The 17981-nt window shown below is 37.2% G+C and overlaps 1 protein-coding gene across 4 annotated transcripts in view; it reads left to right on the top strand.

Moving 5' to 3' along the window:
• Positions 1-17981, top strand: part of hdac4 (histone deacetylase 4) — a 249319-nt gene that overhangs the window by 18174 nt on the left and 213164 nt on the right. For 3 of the 4 annotated variants that reach the window (XM_067408592.1, XM_067408587.1, XM_067408589.1), the window contains exon 2: positions 5001-5274. Coding sequence is in view for 3 of the 4 variants with exons in the window: in XM_067408587.1 (XP_067264688.1) it covers positions 5253-5274 (22 nt within the window). In the remaining variant the exon portion in view is untranslated. Of the gene's footprint in view, positions 1-4750; positions 4820-5000; positions 5275-17981 lie in introns of those variants that run through there. The other variant, XM_067408588.1, reaches the window with a different exon arrangement.

Below are 17981 nucleotides of genomic sequence, written 5' to 3' on the forward strand. Positions count from 1 at the left end.
GTTCCTGGAGAAAGTAACTGTGGTGGAAACGCAGCTATTGTGTCCCTTTAACATTTAACTTTTTTATACTAAAGTAGCAATTATATCAGTAATAATTCTTAGTGCAGTTTGAGCTACTTTACTGTTATAAATTATTCTAAAAAAAAAAATTCTAAAAGAGTCAGTCTGTCCCTAATGATTTGAGATAAATTAAGTTTGAATCATTGTAACAACTTACTCACTGAATCAGTTGAAGCGATTCCTGACATATTCACTGACATTGACAATTCAATTTTAAAAAGTAGAAAAAATCTCCTCTGAAATACGAAAAACAAAACAAAAACAAAATTAAGGAACCTGAATCCTTAAATGGAATCAGAACCAAAATCGTTAAATGTATGCATTGATAAAAAATATTATAATTAGCTTTTTTTTTTTAGTTGTACACTTTACCTACAACTCTGTGCACAGATATGTCATTGTGGCTTGAGTCTCCGCCCATGCTTTCTCACATTTACTTGAGATCCTTATCCACTGTGTCCATGCACGTCCACTTTCGCTCTTTGTTTATTGCACTCATGGGGCGGGAACGGCGCCATGTGAGACATGTGATGACAGCAAGTGCAAAAGGCTGCCGGAGGAACTGGAACTAAACTCCCTCCAGTACATGTAATCCACGCCACCTGGCCCCAGTGAGAAGCCATACTTACTTTGAGAGGAAAGCTGGAAAATCAGACATCCCGTAAAGATGTGTGTGGCTCTGCAGAGACGTGCTTCTCTAAAACAAACAGATTTATAGAGTATTATGCTGCGCGTAATTCTGGGGCCTGTGATGCAACACCTTTTCCTGGTGTGCACGGAAAAATTCACGTCAGCTTTGGGAGTTGCTAAGATTAAATCACATTTTCTTGGCACATTTAATTGGGATCGAGTACTTGCAGTTTGTGATTTTTGAGGGCATAGATGTGTGGTTTGGAGTTGTCTTGTGTAAATGTGAAGCAGGCATGCCCTGTGTGATGTTTTTTCAAATGGGTTTGACTGAATTTAGAAGAGCACTAAAGTAAAGTCTGTGCATATCCCAATTATTCATGTGCTGTACAATACATTTTCAGAATTTATGATGGCCTGTGATTTGCTGACATATACACTGCCCTCCAAACAAAGTGTGGTTTTGGAAGATATCAGCATAAATCCTTATCATTTTTTTGGTGCAAATACATTACAGTAACTTGATATTATCATTGAAGACCAGCAATAATAATTTTCATTTTGATTTCATCATAATGGCAATATATACATGTCAAAGTCAGACATGCCCCTTGCCAGCTGTGATGCCTGGTTACTGGTTTAAACTTGGCCCAGGTTTGTAAAAGATTTTTGGGTCAGCACACCTTAATAGCTTCAACAATTGATTGCCAATTAAGTTTAGTATACAATGAACCAATTAGAACCCAGTTTAGGTCAGATAGCTGCTAATGGTGGATATTTTGATGAATCGAAAGTTTTTTTCTATGTATAAACTGTTTATGTAATAAAATATGTTTTCGTAGTTTGTGTTGCCCCTTATCAGTGCAACATTATCACAAATTAAAAAGGATTCATGCCAATATTGTCCAAAACCCCACTTTTCTAGGGCAGTGTAAATCTTATACATAATTGGTTTATTATGGCTGAAGGTAAAATAAAATTAAAATTGACCCTGTTTTTTAATGAACGCTCTTTATTAAATTTTCTTGTATTCCTTAAGTGCATGTTATTCTAAAGGGAATACAAATTGTTTGTCTTTAATCTTTAATAAAAGTGTAATTTTGATTAAACCCTAACCAAACTCTAACCTATCTCTAACTTTCATTTTTGTCTGACATCATAATTTAATGAATCTGTTAGAAGATGCTGCATTTGATTTTGAACTTACTTTGCAACCATTAAAAAATGTTTATATAGTATGTTTATATAGTATGAATATGGATGGGTTATGAATGAAATTCGGACTACATCCGCCATGTTGTTACTCTCAAGTGAACTACCATCGTCAGTTGCGTCGCTTCACTTCAGTTCATAAATCCCATGGCCTCATGGGATCGTAAAGTGTCCATTGAATGCACACGGTAGTGTCCATTGAATGCGGAAGTAGGAGGTCATAGAGGTCTTCCTACTATTTTTCCGAAACACTGTGTATTTGGACAGACTACTCTGTCTATGTATTGTTTTTCTCAAACTATATAGTAGGGAAGTATTCGATTTTGGATGCAGCTACTGATTCTAAGCAGTTCTTGACTTGCATTTTATGAAAATAAGTCATTATGCTCATCCCGTTCAACTCGATATGAACCCGAGAACTGTTATTGTGTTGTGTACTTGAGGCATGTGTTTTTTTGTTTAGTCTAGCGCTGCGACCAATTAATTGTGTGATGGGGTTTTCTTCCTCAAAGCTCCCAAAAGAACTGTTATAATGAATTGTTAAAGGATTAGTTCATCCCAAAAAATAAAAATTATCCCATAATTTACTCACCCTCAAGCCATCCTAGGTGTATATGACTTTCAGCCAAACATAATCAGAGTTATATTAAAAAATAATCCTGGCTCTTCCAAGCTTTATAATCGGAGTGAATGGTACCCGAGACTTTGAAGACCAAAAAAGTGCATCCATCATGAAAGTAATCCATACGGCTTCATGAGGTTAATAAAGGCCTTCTGAAGCGAAGCAATGGGTTTTTGTAAGAAAAATATCCATGTTTAAAACTTTATAAACTATAATCACTGGCTTCCGGTAACAGCTGTATATGAGTCTAGTTCTGGCGGAAGATTGACCTCTGACCTTACGCATGATGTATTGACAAACGCTGAAACACAGAAGATGGGAGATGATCCTCACTGCAGAACATGAGATCCAGTGGGTGAGATTAGATCCAGATCCAACTCCTCCTACCTTATATATCCCTAAACCTACCCGTCTCTGCCCCCTGGATCTAAACCTACTCATCTCCACCCCCGGGATCTGGATCCAACTTCTCTCAATTTACATATCCCTAAACCTACCCATCTCCGCCCCCTGGATCTAAACCTACCCATCTCCATCCCTTGGATCTGGAGAAGAGGAGCTTGAGTTTGTTGCCCATCCCTATTTGTTTGAACCGCGAGAGGTGTGTAACTCTTCCGCTGGAACACGACTTGCCAAAAGTCAGTGATTATATATTTTTAATATGGATATTTTTCTTACAAAAACCCATTGCTTCGCTTTGGAAGGCCTTTATTAACCTCCTGGAGCCGTTTGGATTACTTTTATGATGGATGGATGAACTTTTTTCGGCTTCAAAATCTCAGGTACCATTTACTCACATTGTAAAGCTTGGAAGAATCAGGATATTTGTAATATTACTCCGATTGTGTTTGGCTGAAAGAAGAAAGTCATATACACCTAGGATGACTGGAGGGTGAGTAAATTATGGGATTATTTTAACTTTTGGGTGAGCTAACCCTTTAAATTAGAAATTCTCTCAGATTCCCTTAGCCTTACCCAGCACTACTCGCCAGAAACATGCTATTCAGGTAAGCCCACCCTCACAGACTGAGTGATTTTCCTTTACACTAGGCCTCATTCCTCTTGGAACAGCTGATGTTTATGGTTACATAACATGGCTAAGCTGTGAAGTCCTGCTGTGTGCTAGACTGCTCCAGATACTGTTGTTATGCTGACAGACAGGTTCCTTTGTTCCAGGTGGACATAAGGAGAAATGTACACACACTTATTGTGGGGCGAGCTGCGTTATGTCTGCTTGATGTGATTGTTATTGTCAGCACAGTTAAGCTTTGTGACAGCAAATATGGCAGGCTGGGAGGGAATGTGTCAGCGTGGCAGATTGGTAAAGGGTGGTTTACACCCGCCCCGCCGCGTGTCAAAAATGTGTCACGGTGTCCTTCTGCTCTGGCCTTTTTCACGTATGTGCTCTGTAGAGGAAAAGCCCACTTGAGTGACGTGCACTTCATCTCTGGCTCTGTTACAAAACCTACTGAGCTGCCTACATAGGGAACGTTATAAGCCCTTCCCATTGACCAAACTCTAAGATAACATTGCATGTGTTACACTGAAGGTAATCCTATAATGTGCTCATCTTCTGATGTGCTATTCATATGTTGTGCTAATTAGGGGCTTTTGAACTAGAGGAACGTTTTGATAATCCTTAGAACTAATGGCGGTAGTACCCGCTTTTGTGGCGTTTGCACTGCAGGAACTAGGAACGACTTTAGTTCTAGGAATGCCTTTTGGGGGAACTAAATTAGCTCCTACTTCATAGTAGGATCTAACCTAGGAACTACCAGTGACGTAAAGGTACGCTGATTGGCTGAATTCATGTGAAACATTAGCCCCCGCCATTTAAAAAAAAGCTGTGTACACCCACAGATTACAGCCTATATATTTACTCCACAAACTAACACTACAAACATGAAAACAGTGATAGATGGACCTCTCAACCTTTATGCTAAGGAGAAAATCCAACACGACTTTGAGGGGAAGCGGAACATGATTATGTATTTCCACTCAGCTAGCGACTTGGGCATCAACCACATGGCAAATGCTAATACTTTTTCATATACTGTTTAATTATTTGTTTAACAGTTCTATCTAATAATGTATTAGACAGGACTGTTAAACAGATAGTAAACTAACGAAGACAGAGAATGGCTCTGGCGTTTTAGGGCCGTCAAAATAAATGTCACAACAACAAGCGCTGCTTACGTTATTTCAGAGTTCCTACTGGCGGTGCGAATGCAACAAGGAAAATGGTGCTTGGGAAAGATTTAGTTCTTGGGAAACCACCTTGGTGGCTAGTTCCTATAAGTAAGTTCCAACAAAGTAACTCGTGCAGCGAAAGCCCCTATTGTATGTAGAGCTTTCCAAATCACTTTCAAGGTTATATTTCAGTTCAAGATGCTGCCTAATATGTAGGCAACAGACAGCAAAGCAGCTCATCAAATATTGAAACATAATTTCTTTTTTCTTTTTTCTTCTCTTTTGACAGTTCAAGCCTATCAAGCGAAGAGGAACCGACACGCAAAGCTGGATTACGGCCAGAGGGGGCGCTATGAGTTTCTGAGATTGTCCTTTCTTTCCTGTCCCGCATCACTTTGACTCGTCTTTCCATTCAACAGTGGATGGTGACCAGCCAACGTGTCCCAGAGGAGCCGTGAGGTGTTTCTCACATCCTCATCTGCCAGGACACACTCCTCTTATTATCAAACCAGTCACTTCAGAAAGAGCCGTCGCTGCCACAATGAGTTCCCACAGCCGCCCAGGTAAGAGCTCTTTGTGGCCTTTCAGTGCTTTTCATCTAAGGTTACCCCTCTCAGAACAAGATAAACACTATGGAATCAGCTCCGCTCCGGTTTCAATTACGTCTGTCTGTAAATAAACCTTTTGTGATCCAGATATGTGCCATTACAAACCCGTTTTTCTCTGTAAAGGAGGATAGTGTTTCTCTGCTACAGGAATAGCACGTGATTGAGCTTCGATGGTTGAGAATCAGCCTTGAGATGCCAGAAAAGGCTTTTGAGCAGCTTTTTGATTCGCACTCAAATATCTGTCCCCTCGACTTTGCCAAGGCCGCCTTGTCCAACTGTCAGCTCGAGGAGGAGTTTGATTATTCTTGGAAAAAATTGTAAGCTGTGCTGCTTCTCCCTGGCTCCCTCTCTTCCTTTATCTTTCCTCTTCTCTCTTTCTGCTTATATTTTCCTTTTTGTGTTCGCAGAGGATAAGGTCAAAGAGTTTCAGACGGTTTCTTTTCATTGAATCATCTGCTAGACAGATGAGCACTCAGTATTTGAACTGCTTCATTCTGTGAGCCATTGAGTTAGTAAAGCAATGAGTGATGAGAGGTCATTACAGGGATTTTACAGCAATTAATGATGTGGTTGAAATCCAGACAATTCAATAGGAATCGTCACGATTGTGAATTTTGTGTGAGGGTGAAAGATTTCTACATGCAGATTTCGCAACAGGTTCAAGTTAATCTTGCGGACAACGTAAAGCAATTTGGTTTGAAAGTGACTTCTGTTTGTTGTCTGGCTATCACCAGACCAAGCTCGATTTAAAATTGAACATTGGTCTGGAGAGTCTGTTTGTATTTTCTACTGCACAAGAGGTGTGATCAACGAGCATTATTCACGCAATTGGATAGTCCTTCAACCAATCAGATCAACGATCCGGGTGACGTAACTTTGCAGAGCGACGCGAAAACTCCAGACAGGTTTAGTTTGTATTGGTTTGTAGCATTGATCAGCGGTTTGCAGAACCAGCAATGGCATCGAGCGATTTTTGCAGGTTGTGCAAAAAAAACAGGAAAGTGAGTGGCATTTACACCCATTCGAGTGATTTGTTTGCTAAACTAAAGAAGTCATTCAGCATCGTCAAGAGGTTAAAAGGAATTGGATTGACGGTCGTGCTTGCAGTCGCTTCTCTATCGTCATCGTGTTATACCCGCCATTAGCGAGCAAGGTGGATAAGCCAGTCTGTGATTGGTTCACGCAAAAGTGTAACAGAAGCAGTAGAAATGAATGTACAGGTTGCCAGACTGAGTTGCAGGGCGAAATCAAATCGCCAAAAGATCAGGCTGGGTTTACCCAGTCTATTCTGTTTGAGCTCTGCTTCATAAACAATTGACAATAGACAATCAACCTTTTTGCACCTTTTTTTAATAGTTACATCCATTAATGATGATAATACTCAAAAATATTAAAGGATTAGTTCACTTTCAAATTAAAATATCCTGATAATTTACTCACCCCCATGTTATCCAAGATGTTAATGTCTTTCTTTCTTCAGTCGAAAAGAAATCAAGGTTTTTGATGAAAACATTCCAGGATTTTTCTCCATATAGCGGACGTCAATGGAGCCCAAACAGTTGAAGGTCAAAATTACAGTTTACAGCGATCCCAGATGAGAAATAAGGGTCTTATCCAGAGAAACCATTGTTCATTTTCTAAAAAAACAAAAAACAAAAACAAAACTTCTGTAAGTTTTAACCATAAATGCTCATCTTGAACTAGCTCTCTTCTTCTTCTTCTCTATTAGAATTGCGGCAGTGTAGACACTGCTAAGTGTATTACTGTCCTCCACAGGTTAAAGTTTGAACTAAATTGTCATACAATATGCTAGTGCAAGTATATAACAATTAGTTCAGACTTTAACCTGTGGAGGACAGTAATACACTTACACTGCCACAATTCTAATAGGAATAGAGCTAGTTCAAGATGGCATTTATTGTTAAAACGTATAGAAGTTTTTTTTTTTTTTTTTTTAAATGAGCGATGGTTTCCCTCAGATAAGACCCATATTTCTCGTCTGGGATAGTGTAGAATGCTTTGAAGCTGCACTGAAACTGAAACAACAGTTTGGTGCCCATTGAAGTCCACTATATGGAGAAAAATCCTGGAATGTTTTCATCAAAAATCTTAATTTCTTTTTGACTGAAGACAGAAAGATGTGAACATCTTGGATGACATGGGGGAGAGTAAATTATCAGGAAAATTTAATTTGAAAGTGAACTAATCCTTTAAGCAGCACAACTGTTTTCAACATTGATAATAATAAATGTTTCTTGAGCACCAAATCAGTATATTAGAATGATTTCTGAAGGATCATGTGGCACTGAGGACTGGGGCAATGATGAAAATTCAGCTTTGCATCACAGGAATAAAATTATGTTTTAAAATATATTCAAATAAATGGTGCTTTGGTGAGCATAAGGGATTTCTTTAAAAAAAAAATCAAAAAAAAAAAAAAATCCTACTGACCCCAAACTTTTGAACAGCAGTTTATGTATTAGTATATTGGAATATTTACATGAAATACTGAGAGGTTTTCATCTAAATATTTTTATTTTATTCATCTAAATATTGTTTTATATGATGGTGTTGAGAGCGGTGTTTTGCTCCACATGAGTAGATTACAGAAACAACACTCATTAGCCAATCATCTCACTCCTGATCTTCTCAGAGGGAGAAAGACTTCGCCGTTGGTGGTCTGTGTTGCTAATCCAGGGTTGATGTAATAGTTTTGTATTCTCTGAGCTGGATTGGAGATTTGGAGGCCTGATGTCACCTCTCACACATCCCGTCTACTAATCCGCTTTTGGTCCGAAAGAGCAATTTCAGCCTGGGATCGCCAGCATCAGTCTAATCTGTTTTTTCTCATCAGAAGAGGTCATTCCCTGATCTCTCTCTCACTGCATTTTCTTCCACATCACATTCCTTCAGCATCTGTTGACATTACCCAGTGTGCCTCAATGTGAACTTTCTTCTCAAACCCCTCCTTCACATCTGCGCAGAGAAACTATTTGGACACTACTGGTACAGGAGTCAGGACTTGGTTATAAATGTTTTTTTAAAGCACATTATTGGTGCTACTGAAACCTATAACACTAACTTTGATACCTCGAATCATGTGGTTTTTGATGAGAAACAATAAAATGGCAAAACAAACATGCAAAAAAATAAAATAGATTTTTCGCTAGAAATCACTCAGAACGTCTTAGCAACCACATTGCAACGCAAACACATGACGACACATTAGAAACCTTTCTCTGAACAGTTACTTTCCCCAGAGCTCTGTCTTACTTTTTCTTAATTGTGTTTAGTACATTTTTATGCTTTGCAAACTTAAACATTTGGTTTTATGTGACATTTGGTTAGTTTAGCCTGAAAAATCTTGCTGGTTTATGATGCATTTTTTGCTGCTATTAAGTTTCCTGTATAATTTTAGAATTTCCAAGTATTATTGCAAATTTTCTTTGTAAAGAAAACAATATTTGATGGTTGAATGACAAAATATGTGAAAATAATTATTTTTTAAATAAACAGATTTTAAATGCATTTAAAATGAGAAATTTACAATTGTAAATATAAATTAAAAATGTTACCTTCTTATTTTGTATATTGTGTGAATTTTATATATTCATTTTTTAACTGTAGTCTTTTAAAATGGCATCTAAAAATAATAAACTAAATGCAATGTAGTGCTGTCAGAAATATAGATTTTGCGGATATAGATTTTTGCTCCGGATAAATATTGTTGGTGTTACAGGGCTTGAATTTCTGCATGAGATTGTGCATAGTTTTTCTCGCAGATTTTGTGCTCACACCCAAAGTGCGCATTCATAAAGCCGAATCTCAGTGCTAAATTGAGTATTAAATTAACTGCTCATTGCGCTTTAACAGTCAAATACACACAAAAATAAAAGTCAAAATGCCGATCTTGGCGAGTATTCATGTAAACACAGTCAGTTATGTTTTAAGTGAACTTAAACAGTTGAGAAAGAAAACACAAGTGTAACAGTATAATGGATCCGTGCGTCATGTTTTAAAGTGACAGCAGCCTAATATCTGCTATCAAAATATGAGATAATATTAAAAATATATAAATGGCAGTTTTTCCCCATGGTATCCTCATAGCCAGTGAAAATGCTGAGTGGCTAGTAACTTTGGAAAAACACTAGCCGCAGTGGCTGGTGAGCAAAAAAAATATATCATATATAAAATATAAGTTAATGTCAAGCCCACATGGTGGTAGAGCCAGTGAAAATGTTGGCAAAGCAAGTAGAAATCTGAGCTACTGGCCTGACCAGACATGCATAAAAAAAGTCTTACTTAAAGTTGTTGTCTCTGCATACTAAACTGGTATGGAATTATGAGAACATTGAGAGAAAAAGTATGCACACTTTACCTTTTAAAGAAATTATTTAGCGACCAAAGATTTTATGTTCTCTAGTTCATTCAGTCCTCGTACTCGTTTGGGTGTTTCTCCACTCATTCAACCCTTTACTCCCAGCTATCCCATTCCACGCCATTTGCGAATGCTTGTGCTCAGTCCCGGAGCTTGCGCCATCGAATGCAGCTGTTTGATTGTCAGCTTGCCGCCCTCGTCCCAGGAGCCACATGAAATGGAACGGCTGATTTGCCAGTAATGATGAATATCGCTCTAGCGCTCTGGGCTTGTGTTTATTTCAGTACCTCAGAAGCTTTTGCCTGAGGCTCGGAGATTTCATTGGCCCTCATTTGAAGGTGGACGGCTTGATATACAGTACTTTCATTTCTCTCCAGACCTTCTGGATCGGCAAACAGGTTTTTTAATCCGGCCGTATCAAAGTCCAGACTTCCTTTGGGAATATCAGGCCATTCCATTCTGTTACTGGGTGATGGAGCATATTGTTTGACATTTTTGTTTTGTTTTCTCTGTACCCCGTTGCATGGACTGCCCAGTTTAGCCCAGCAGGCTGACATCATGGCTGCTAGTCTGCAGGCTTTACTGCTCCAAACAACTGGCACTAATGGTGCGTTTGCCCCAGGGCAGCAGGATGGGGAACGCAACTTGATCCAGATGCAGATGCCAGTGTACCGAGCTCCCCTACAGCAGACTCGTAATCGCAGTCTGTCACTGGTTTTTAGTCGGGTCGTGCAGCTGCAAACCTGCCTGCTCCTTAGTCAGTCTCTGTTTCTGCAGTATTACTGCCTCCATTGAGTCTGAGAATAGCTCTTGAGAAGTTGTAACCCATAATCCTCTCACATGAAAGAATCCAGTGCTGTACAGTGTCAGATTGGGGCATTTTAATAATCCTTGAGTAATAATTGTTGGTTGAAGTATCAAACTGGGAAACAATTCCAACTTCATTCCATAAATCAGCTTTTAAACTTTGCGACAGAGTCTCATCCTGAGACTATTTATGTGTCTATATTTTTATATTAGAAATGTTAGAGAAAAATAACAATTGCACTGAATCACTTTTTTGAATCGGTCACTTTCCATGACAGGATTCAGAAGCTTGTCAGTCTGTGGTAATTTTGAATGCTAACTGAATATTTTATTCAGAATACATTTTGATTTATTTACATGCACTACTATTCAAAAGTTTAGGATCGGTAAGATTTTGTAATGTTTTTCGAACAAAGTCTCTTAGGCTCACCAAGGCTGCATTTATGCATTAAATTACAGTATAAAACAGTAATATTGTATTATTACAATTTAAAACAACTGCTTTCTTTTTGAATTTATTTGAATGTAATTTATTCCTGTGATCAAAGCTGAATTTTCAGCATCATTACTCTAGTCAGTGTCACATGATCCTTCGGAAATCATTCTAATATGGTGCTCAAGAAGCATTTTTGTTGTTATCAGTGTTGAAAACAGTTGTGCTGCTTAATATTATGGTGGAAACAGGATTTTTTTAAAGGATTATTTGATGAATAGAAAGTTCAAAAGAACAGCATTTATTTAAAGTAGAAATATTTTGTAAAATGTTTTGATCATTTTAATGTGTCCTTGTTGGATAAAAGTATATATTTAAAAAATAAATACATACATACACACACACACACACACACACACACACACACATATATATATATATATATATATAAACTTTTGAAATCTGCTGTCAGATTGAATTGATTTTGATTGACGGAAATCCGTGCCTGTAAACTTGCATCACAGATTTTTTCTTTCTTGTTTTCTTTGCTTGCTTGCTTGCAAGTTTGAGATTTAAAACGAGAAGGTGGAAAATATGTCCTGCTGTTTATGAGGGGCAGACAGATTTAGTTGGTTGAAATGGAATCATAATATTTTTTTTCGTAAAATGTTAGTACAGGGTACAGTGATAGATTCATGTTTTCCTTGACGTTTTATGTGGCATCAATAATTCCTACTATTTTTAATTCCACTGGACTGATGGGATGGTTGTTCTATGTTTTTATTTAGTTGGCCTACACACATTATGTACAATACTAAAATAGTGGGTAAACTGTTGCTATGTTTTTTTTTATTTTTTTTTTATTATTATTATTATTATTATTTTGATTATTTTGTTGGGTGGCTTCATTTGGTCTAGTCCCATGGTCATTGTTTGAACTATTAAACCAATTTGTGTTGGAACTATCTTGTTTCGCAAAGTTTAATTATGATATTTGAGTGCTTTTTGTGTCTCATTATGTGTAATTATCTCCTTTCTCGGCATTCAGAGGGCAGGTTTTTCAGGGAATTTTTCTTTCCGCCATAAAACCCAAACTATGTCTCCATGAGTTCCAGTCAGTGTGTCCATTCATTAAATTACCTCTGCTAGGAGGCTTGTTTTTCTGCCAGATTTAAGGCTGGTTAAGTTGTTGGGAGTAAGAAAAAATTGCCATGTTGCCAAAAGGCCAAGGTAATTTGAATGTTGTTAAAGGTAGCAGACATGTAGTTCTGGCTATTGGTTCTGTTTAATGTGTGTGCACATTAGAGATCAACCAATATTAAATTAGTAATTTACTAGTTATTTTTGTGTCCAATAACCTGTACACAGAGCTGATATATAATTGTTTTATTAATGCTCTTGGATTTCACCAAAAAATATCTTAATTTGTGTTCCAAAGATGAACAAAGGTCTTACGGGCTTGGAATGACATGAAGGTGAGTAATTAATGACAGAAATTTCATTTTTGGGTGAACTATCCCTTTAACTCAAAATGTTGTACAAAAAGCATTCATTAAACAATTCAAAATTGGTTCGGCATTTTGGTTATTGAACAGAACAATGATCAGTATTTCTGTAATGTTTGATCTCTAATGCAAACATATAAAATATCTCCATTATTATTATGATTAATATTTGTAAATAAATATGTACATACATACATGCATACATAAATGTGGTTCACAGAATGATTATTTATTAAGAAAAATAGAAGAAACAAATATCAGTCAAAAATATTGATAAACTCAATTATCGGTTGACCGTTAGTGTGCATTTAATGGGTTTGCATTGGCCAACGCCAATATTTACAGAGCGGAATGGTTGATATAATACTGATATAGGCCTGCAGATAATTGTAGTATATGAGATAATATTGACCATATTGCCCCATATATCTGTCTGTCTGTCTCTAGAGTGCATCTCAAGTGTGATTGTGCAATTGTAATATAGATCAGAGCAACTGCATTATGTAAGTTGTTTTCATTTATCGTGTTTTTTCAGTTGTAGTTTTGCGTCATACCTTGAGGTTTGCGGAGAGTTTTTCCCTCTTCAGATCTTAAATCTTAATCTTCTCTGTTTATGAATTGGATGTCGTGTGAAGCTTGTTTGTACGTTACATCCTCACTTCTCATGGAGGGATCCCATGCTCTGGGAACCTCTGTTGATAGAAAAGTAAATGATATAGGAGTGGTCTTTCATCATGAAACCTTTTTTTTATCTGGTTTCTCAGGGTCCTTTTCCTCAGAAATGCGACCGTTTGCCACGTCACATGCTCATGGAGGAACATGTAAGTTGTGTAAACATCAGTTCTGTCATGAAGCTCAATTATTTTCCAGCAAGAGGAAGTGTTGTTTGGTGTTGAAGGATGGCAGATCATATATTCTTTGCTGGTAACAGATTTTGGGTGGTAGTTTTGTTCCATTGATTAAGCGTTGTGCCGATCTCACAAGTAGGTTAGTCTCCTGGCTCAGGTTGTGGGGAGATCGCTCTCACAGGCCCGAACAAGCCCCATGATTAATTGCTGGCAGACTGAACTGTGGGGATCTTGCGTCAATAAATCGTCATGAAGGCAACTCTCCTGCTTCAAACATAAACACAAAGACAGGCCGGGTTGTGACTGAAGCCTGGCCAGCGCTAGTTAGGGCTCTACAGGCCCTTTGAGGCACTAGCACAGTTTATTTAACACCCAAATTTTATTAGCAGAGATCTAGCCACAGGTCTCTCTGGGCTCTTTAATCTGCCGAAAGCCAAGGCCTGGATTTGTAAATTCTTAAGAGTCGTCCTTGTCTTAAACAAACGAGGGCCAATTTATTTAATTCAAACCCAGTGACTTTTTTTTTTTTTTTTTTTTTTGCTTTTCCTTTTTGTCTTGTTTTCTTTCCAGATCATAGTTATATTCTCCGTTATTATCCAGCAAAGGGTTTGGTATTGGTGTGGTCTCTATTTTACATTTTTTTTAATATATTATTTCCGGACAGATATGAGGCTGTGAACACTTTTTACATGCACGTTCTTAACCCGATTATGCTTAATAAGCCGAAAATGCATGTTGTCATGTAAACACGTTTACCTCTTTTTCTTTATCGGAGTAAGGTCATAAATGGCTTTAGCATAAAACGATCGCCACAGGTAGATTTTTTTTTGCCCCTTACAGCACCCTGAATTGGGGGGGTGGGGTGATTTTGAAGCCCAAAAAAATGCATCCATCCATCATAAAAATAATCCATACAGCTCCAGGGGCTTAATAAATGCCTTCTGATGTGAACCAGTGGGATTTTGTAAGAAAAATATCCATATTTAAAACTTTATCCACCTTATTCCTACGCCCCATGACGCTTTACACAAATTATGGGTGTAACTTCTGTTAAGCTTCAGTCAGTGAAAGGCTCTCTCTATGAAGGCAATAATGTTTTTATTTTTTTATTTTTTTTAAACTGGGTACAATGAGATGACATTATTCTACTCACCCTTCAACTAACGAACATTAAAAGGACATTTAAAAGTGTAAATGCATCAACAAGGTACTTTCAATAAACCATGAAAAAGCATGATTCTTTCCACAGCAATAACGCACGGGTTAAATATAACTATATCTGTGTTATGTAATATACGTTGCCTTAATAAAAAATGTTCATGAACTTCAGCATTGCGTGATACTATTTCAAAGTGACTTCTGTCAATTTTACAGATAGTAAATTGTATTTACTTGTGAAAATAAACCTGGAAAGAGGCTTTGAGGAGAAAAACGAGAGATTCTCTGTGCATTCCAGTGAATTATTAATGGGATATATCGTAAATTATATCGGGAGAACAGACGACAAATGTGCAGTATATGTTGTCCTTTTCACACTATTACAGTGGAATGCAAAAGGACAAAAGAAAATAATCACAAGGATAGAAAGCAGCGGCTGAAAAGAGCTCTTGCCATAGATATTCTTGTTATAATTTTACATTAAAATACCAAGCGTTACATAAAATAAAACATGAAAGAAAAATTGACAGCTCATTCAGTCAAACTGACGGATACGCTTTATTTATAGGGCAACCTTATGAATTGAAACAATTCGTTTCAGTCTTTTTAAATGGAAGTTCCCCAAATCAGAAGTGCAACCCATAATTCGAAATGCAGTTGGCTAGTCAGGAATAAGGTGAATAAACTAAAATAAAAAGCTTCAAACTGGGCTGCAAAATCCCCCCTCTCATCCACTACCATTATAAAGCTTGGAAGAGCCAGGATATTTTTTAAATATGTCTCCGATTGTGTTCGTCTGAAAGAAGACGCTCATATACACTGATGGCTTGAGGGTTAGTAAATCATGGGATAACTTTCATTTTTGGGTGAACTATCCCTTTAGTTTTATTTTTAATATTTAATTTAATATCTACACTACCAACAGTTTAAGGTCAGTAAGATTTTATTTTTTTTAAGAAATTACTTTTATTCAGCAAGGGCACATTAAATTGATCAAAAGTGACAGTAAAAGCTTTTAAAATGTTACAAAAGATTTGTGTTTTTCAAATAAAAGCTGTTCTTTGAACTTTTTACTGGAGTATTGATTGCAGAAAATTCAACTTTGCCATCACAAGAATACATTTTTAAATATATTCAAATAGAAATCAGATATTTTAAATTGTAACAATATTTTACAATATTGCTGATTTACTATCAAATCAGTGCAGCATTTGTAAGCATAAGAGACCCAAAACTTTTAAATGTTGTAGTGTAAGTTTCCTTCATCACTCAAAAATTTCTTGCATTTTTCAGATATTAAAACGTTTTAGTAAAACTTTGTTGATAAATATTATGTCTTGTATATGTCTACTGGTGCTCTTGTGTATGTACTACTGGTGCATATAAATGAAATGTCATTACTGTTCATTTGGTAAACAACAATGTGGAATTATGAACTAGATTTTTAGTGTTTTAGTTCTTAAGTTTAACAGTTTTCAGCTACTGGACTACAATGGCTGATTGAAATTATGTTTGTTTTGTTAGCTGTTTTGTCTATTCCTTACACATGTATAAAATACAGTTCAAAAACATTTATCATAGGTATCTAGCCTTTCTCCTGTTGATTTGAGCTCACTACTCGTAGCTAACCTACCCGAGAGCTCTAGACTCCTACATTCCTTTCCTTTTGGAGAGGTAATGTTTGCTGGAGGTGAATGTTACAGTACATTCATGCAGAAGGATCTTGAAGGAAAGGGAATTAGACCCTATTGCACGCACAGATGCACTGAAACCCAAAATATCCCTCAATCCTTTTTCAGCTCCAGTTCGGTAGCAGATGGTTTTGAATAATTCATGACAAGTTTGTGGGTAGCGTTCAGCATCACATTTATCTTCAGGACTGTTAGATTTCATAATTTTCTCGAAAAACTCCTCTTCCCAAAAGCGACACAAGTGCGGTGTGATGTTCGTAAGTGCGACAATTTCAACAGAACTGTAGGGTGGATCTTACAAGATCTTTTTTTGTGTTGTAACATTTACATGTACCATGGAAATCTGCAGAGCTTTTTGCATAGGCATAATATTGTCTTTTATTCTTTTTTTTATTTATATATGAAGATACTACGTATGGTTCACTGAAAAAAAGGTCTCAAAAATGGAGGAGAATGGAAAGAATCCAAGTAAATTGATAGATACAAATCTTAGACAACTACTGAAATTGCTTTAATTGGGCGTTTTTATAGCTTGATATCAGCATAACAATTTGACTAAAAGTTGTATTGAAAAAAAGTGTCAGAATATCCCCCATCAGCAGTTTTTCAAATGATCATTGTCACTATTTTGCTTAAACAAACAGTGACAGAAATTCTTATTCAAGTCATACATTTTCTGTTTTATACTATTTCGAATCTTAAAACTGCACATTTACCAATAAAGCTGACTAAAAAAGTCGTAAACAACATCTTTCAGGGCCAGAGTCAAGGCTTTAGAGGAAGTTAATTACCCAAACTGTGATATTTGAGGCCAGTGTGTTTGTTTAAAGTGTGCAGTGGCCTGTATTACTTGCATAAAACTGTAATCAGGAGGTGATTTTCAGGAGGTTTTATGAGTAAATCAGTGTGAATATTAGTCTGTGGTCTATGAAGTGTAGAATTAGTGTTGTAAGGTCACCAAAATGTCATTGTTATTACCGAACAAGTGCTCTGGAAAATTCACCACTGTGGAAAGATAGATGTGTTGGCGGAAGCCAGAGAGGGGAGGACTAGTTTAAACAAAACCTCCTCAGAACAATGGAAATGATGAGAGAGTAATGAGATTTATATGCTGTCATTGTCTCATTTTTACGTTTTCCATAATATCCAATTCGGCTAATCCAATTCGGGGTGAAATATACCCGCGTTCTGCCTTTTGTATTGAATTTACGAAATGCTCCGGGCTCCGCTTTGCCAAAAGGGAAGTTTATCGTCATTTATGAGTTTTTCAAAATGCAATATGACATTGTTATGAATAGGCACTCAAAGCTAATCCTGTGTTTATGGATGTCTCATCTAGATGGCATGCTTGTCATTTTTTTTCTTTCATATTGAACCATTATCACATTCCACTCATTTTTTCAGATGGCATCACACGATTACGTAGACATGATCATAAACCCACAGTCTGGTCCTCATGTGCCACATGAATGTGGCAGGAAAGACCAGCTAATTGCAAAGTTGAAAGCATTTTTTTGATGTAGACTGGCACTCGCTGTGAACGCCATTTAAAACGTGTTTTATGGCCGCATCTCACACACATCAAGGCGCACGTATGCTAGTTTGTCTCCCAGACGAGTTCGATTACAGCTTTAGAGACCAGAGTGAGCAGCCAATCTTGATGAGGCACGCCGCACCATTACAAGGCAGACGGCTGGCCAAACCGACCAGCCTGCCACTGTGAGGACCGTGTAGTTAACCGGCACTTGTGGGAAAGGCACCAGCTTCAAAGCCCCGGAGCCAGATGTGACGAGATGTTTTCTTTAAATAATCCTCAACATCTCTTGTTTTTTTACAAGCAGG

This window comes from Chanodichthys erythropterus, chromosome 14 (genome assembly GCF_024489055.1).
Source record: "Chanodichthys erythropterus isolate Z2021 chromosome 14, ASM2448905v1, whole genome shotgun sequence".
In the NCBI taxonomy this organism is placed as follows: Eukaryota; Metazoa; Chordata; class Actinopteri; order Cypriniformes; family Xenocyprididae; genus Chanodichthys; species Chanodichthys erythropterus.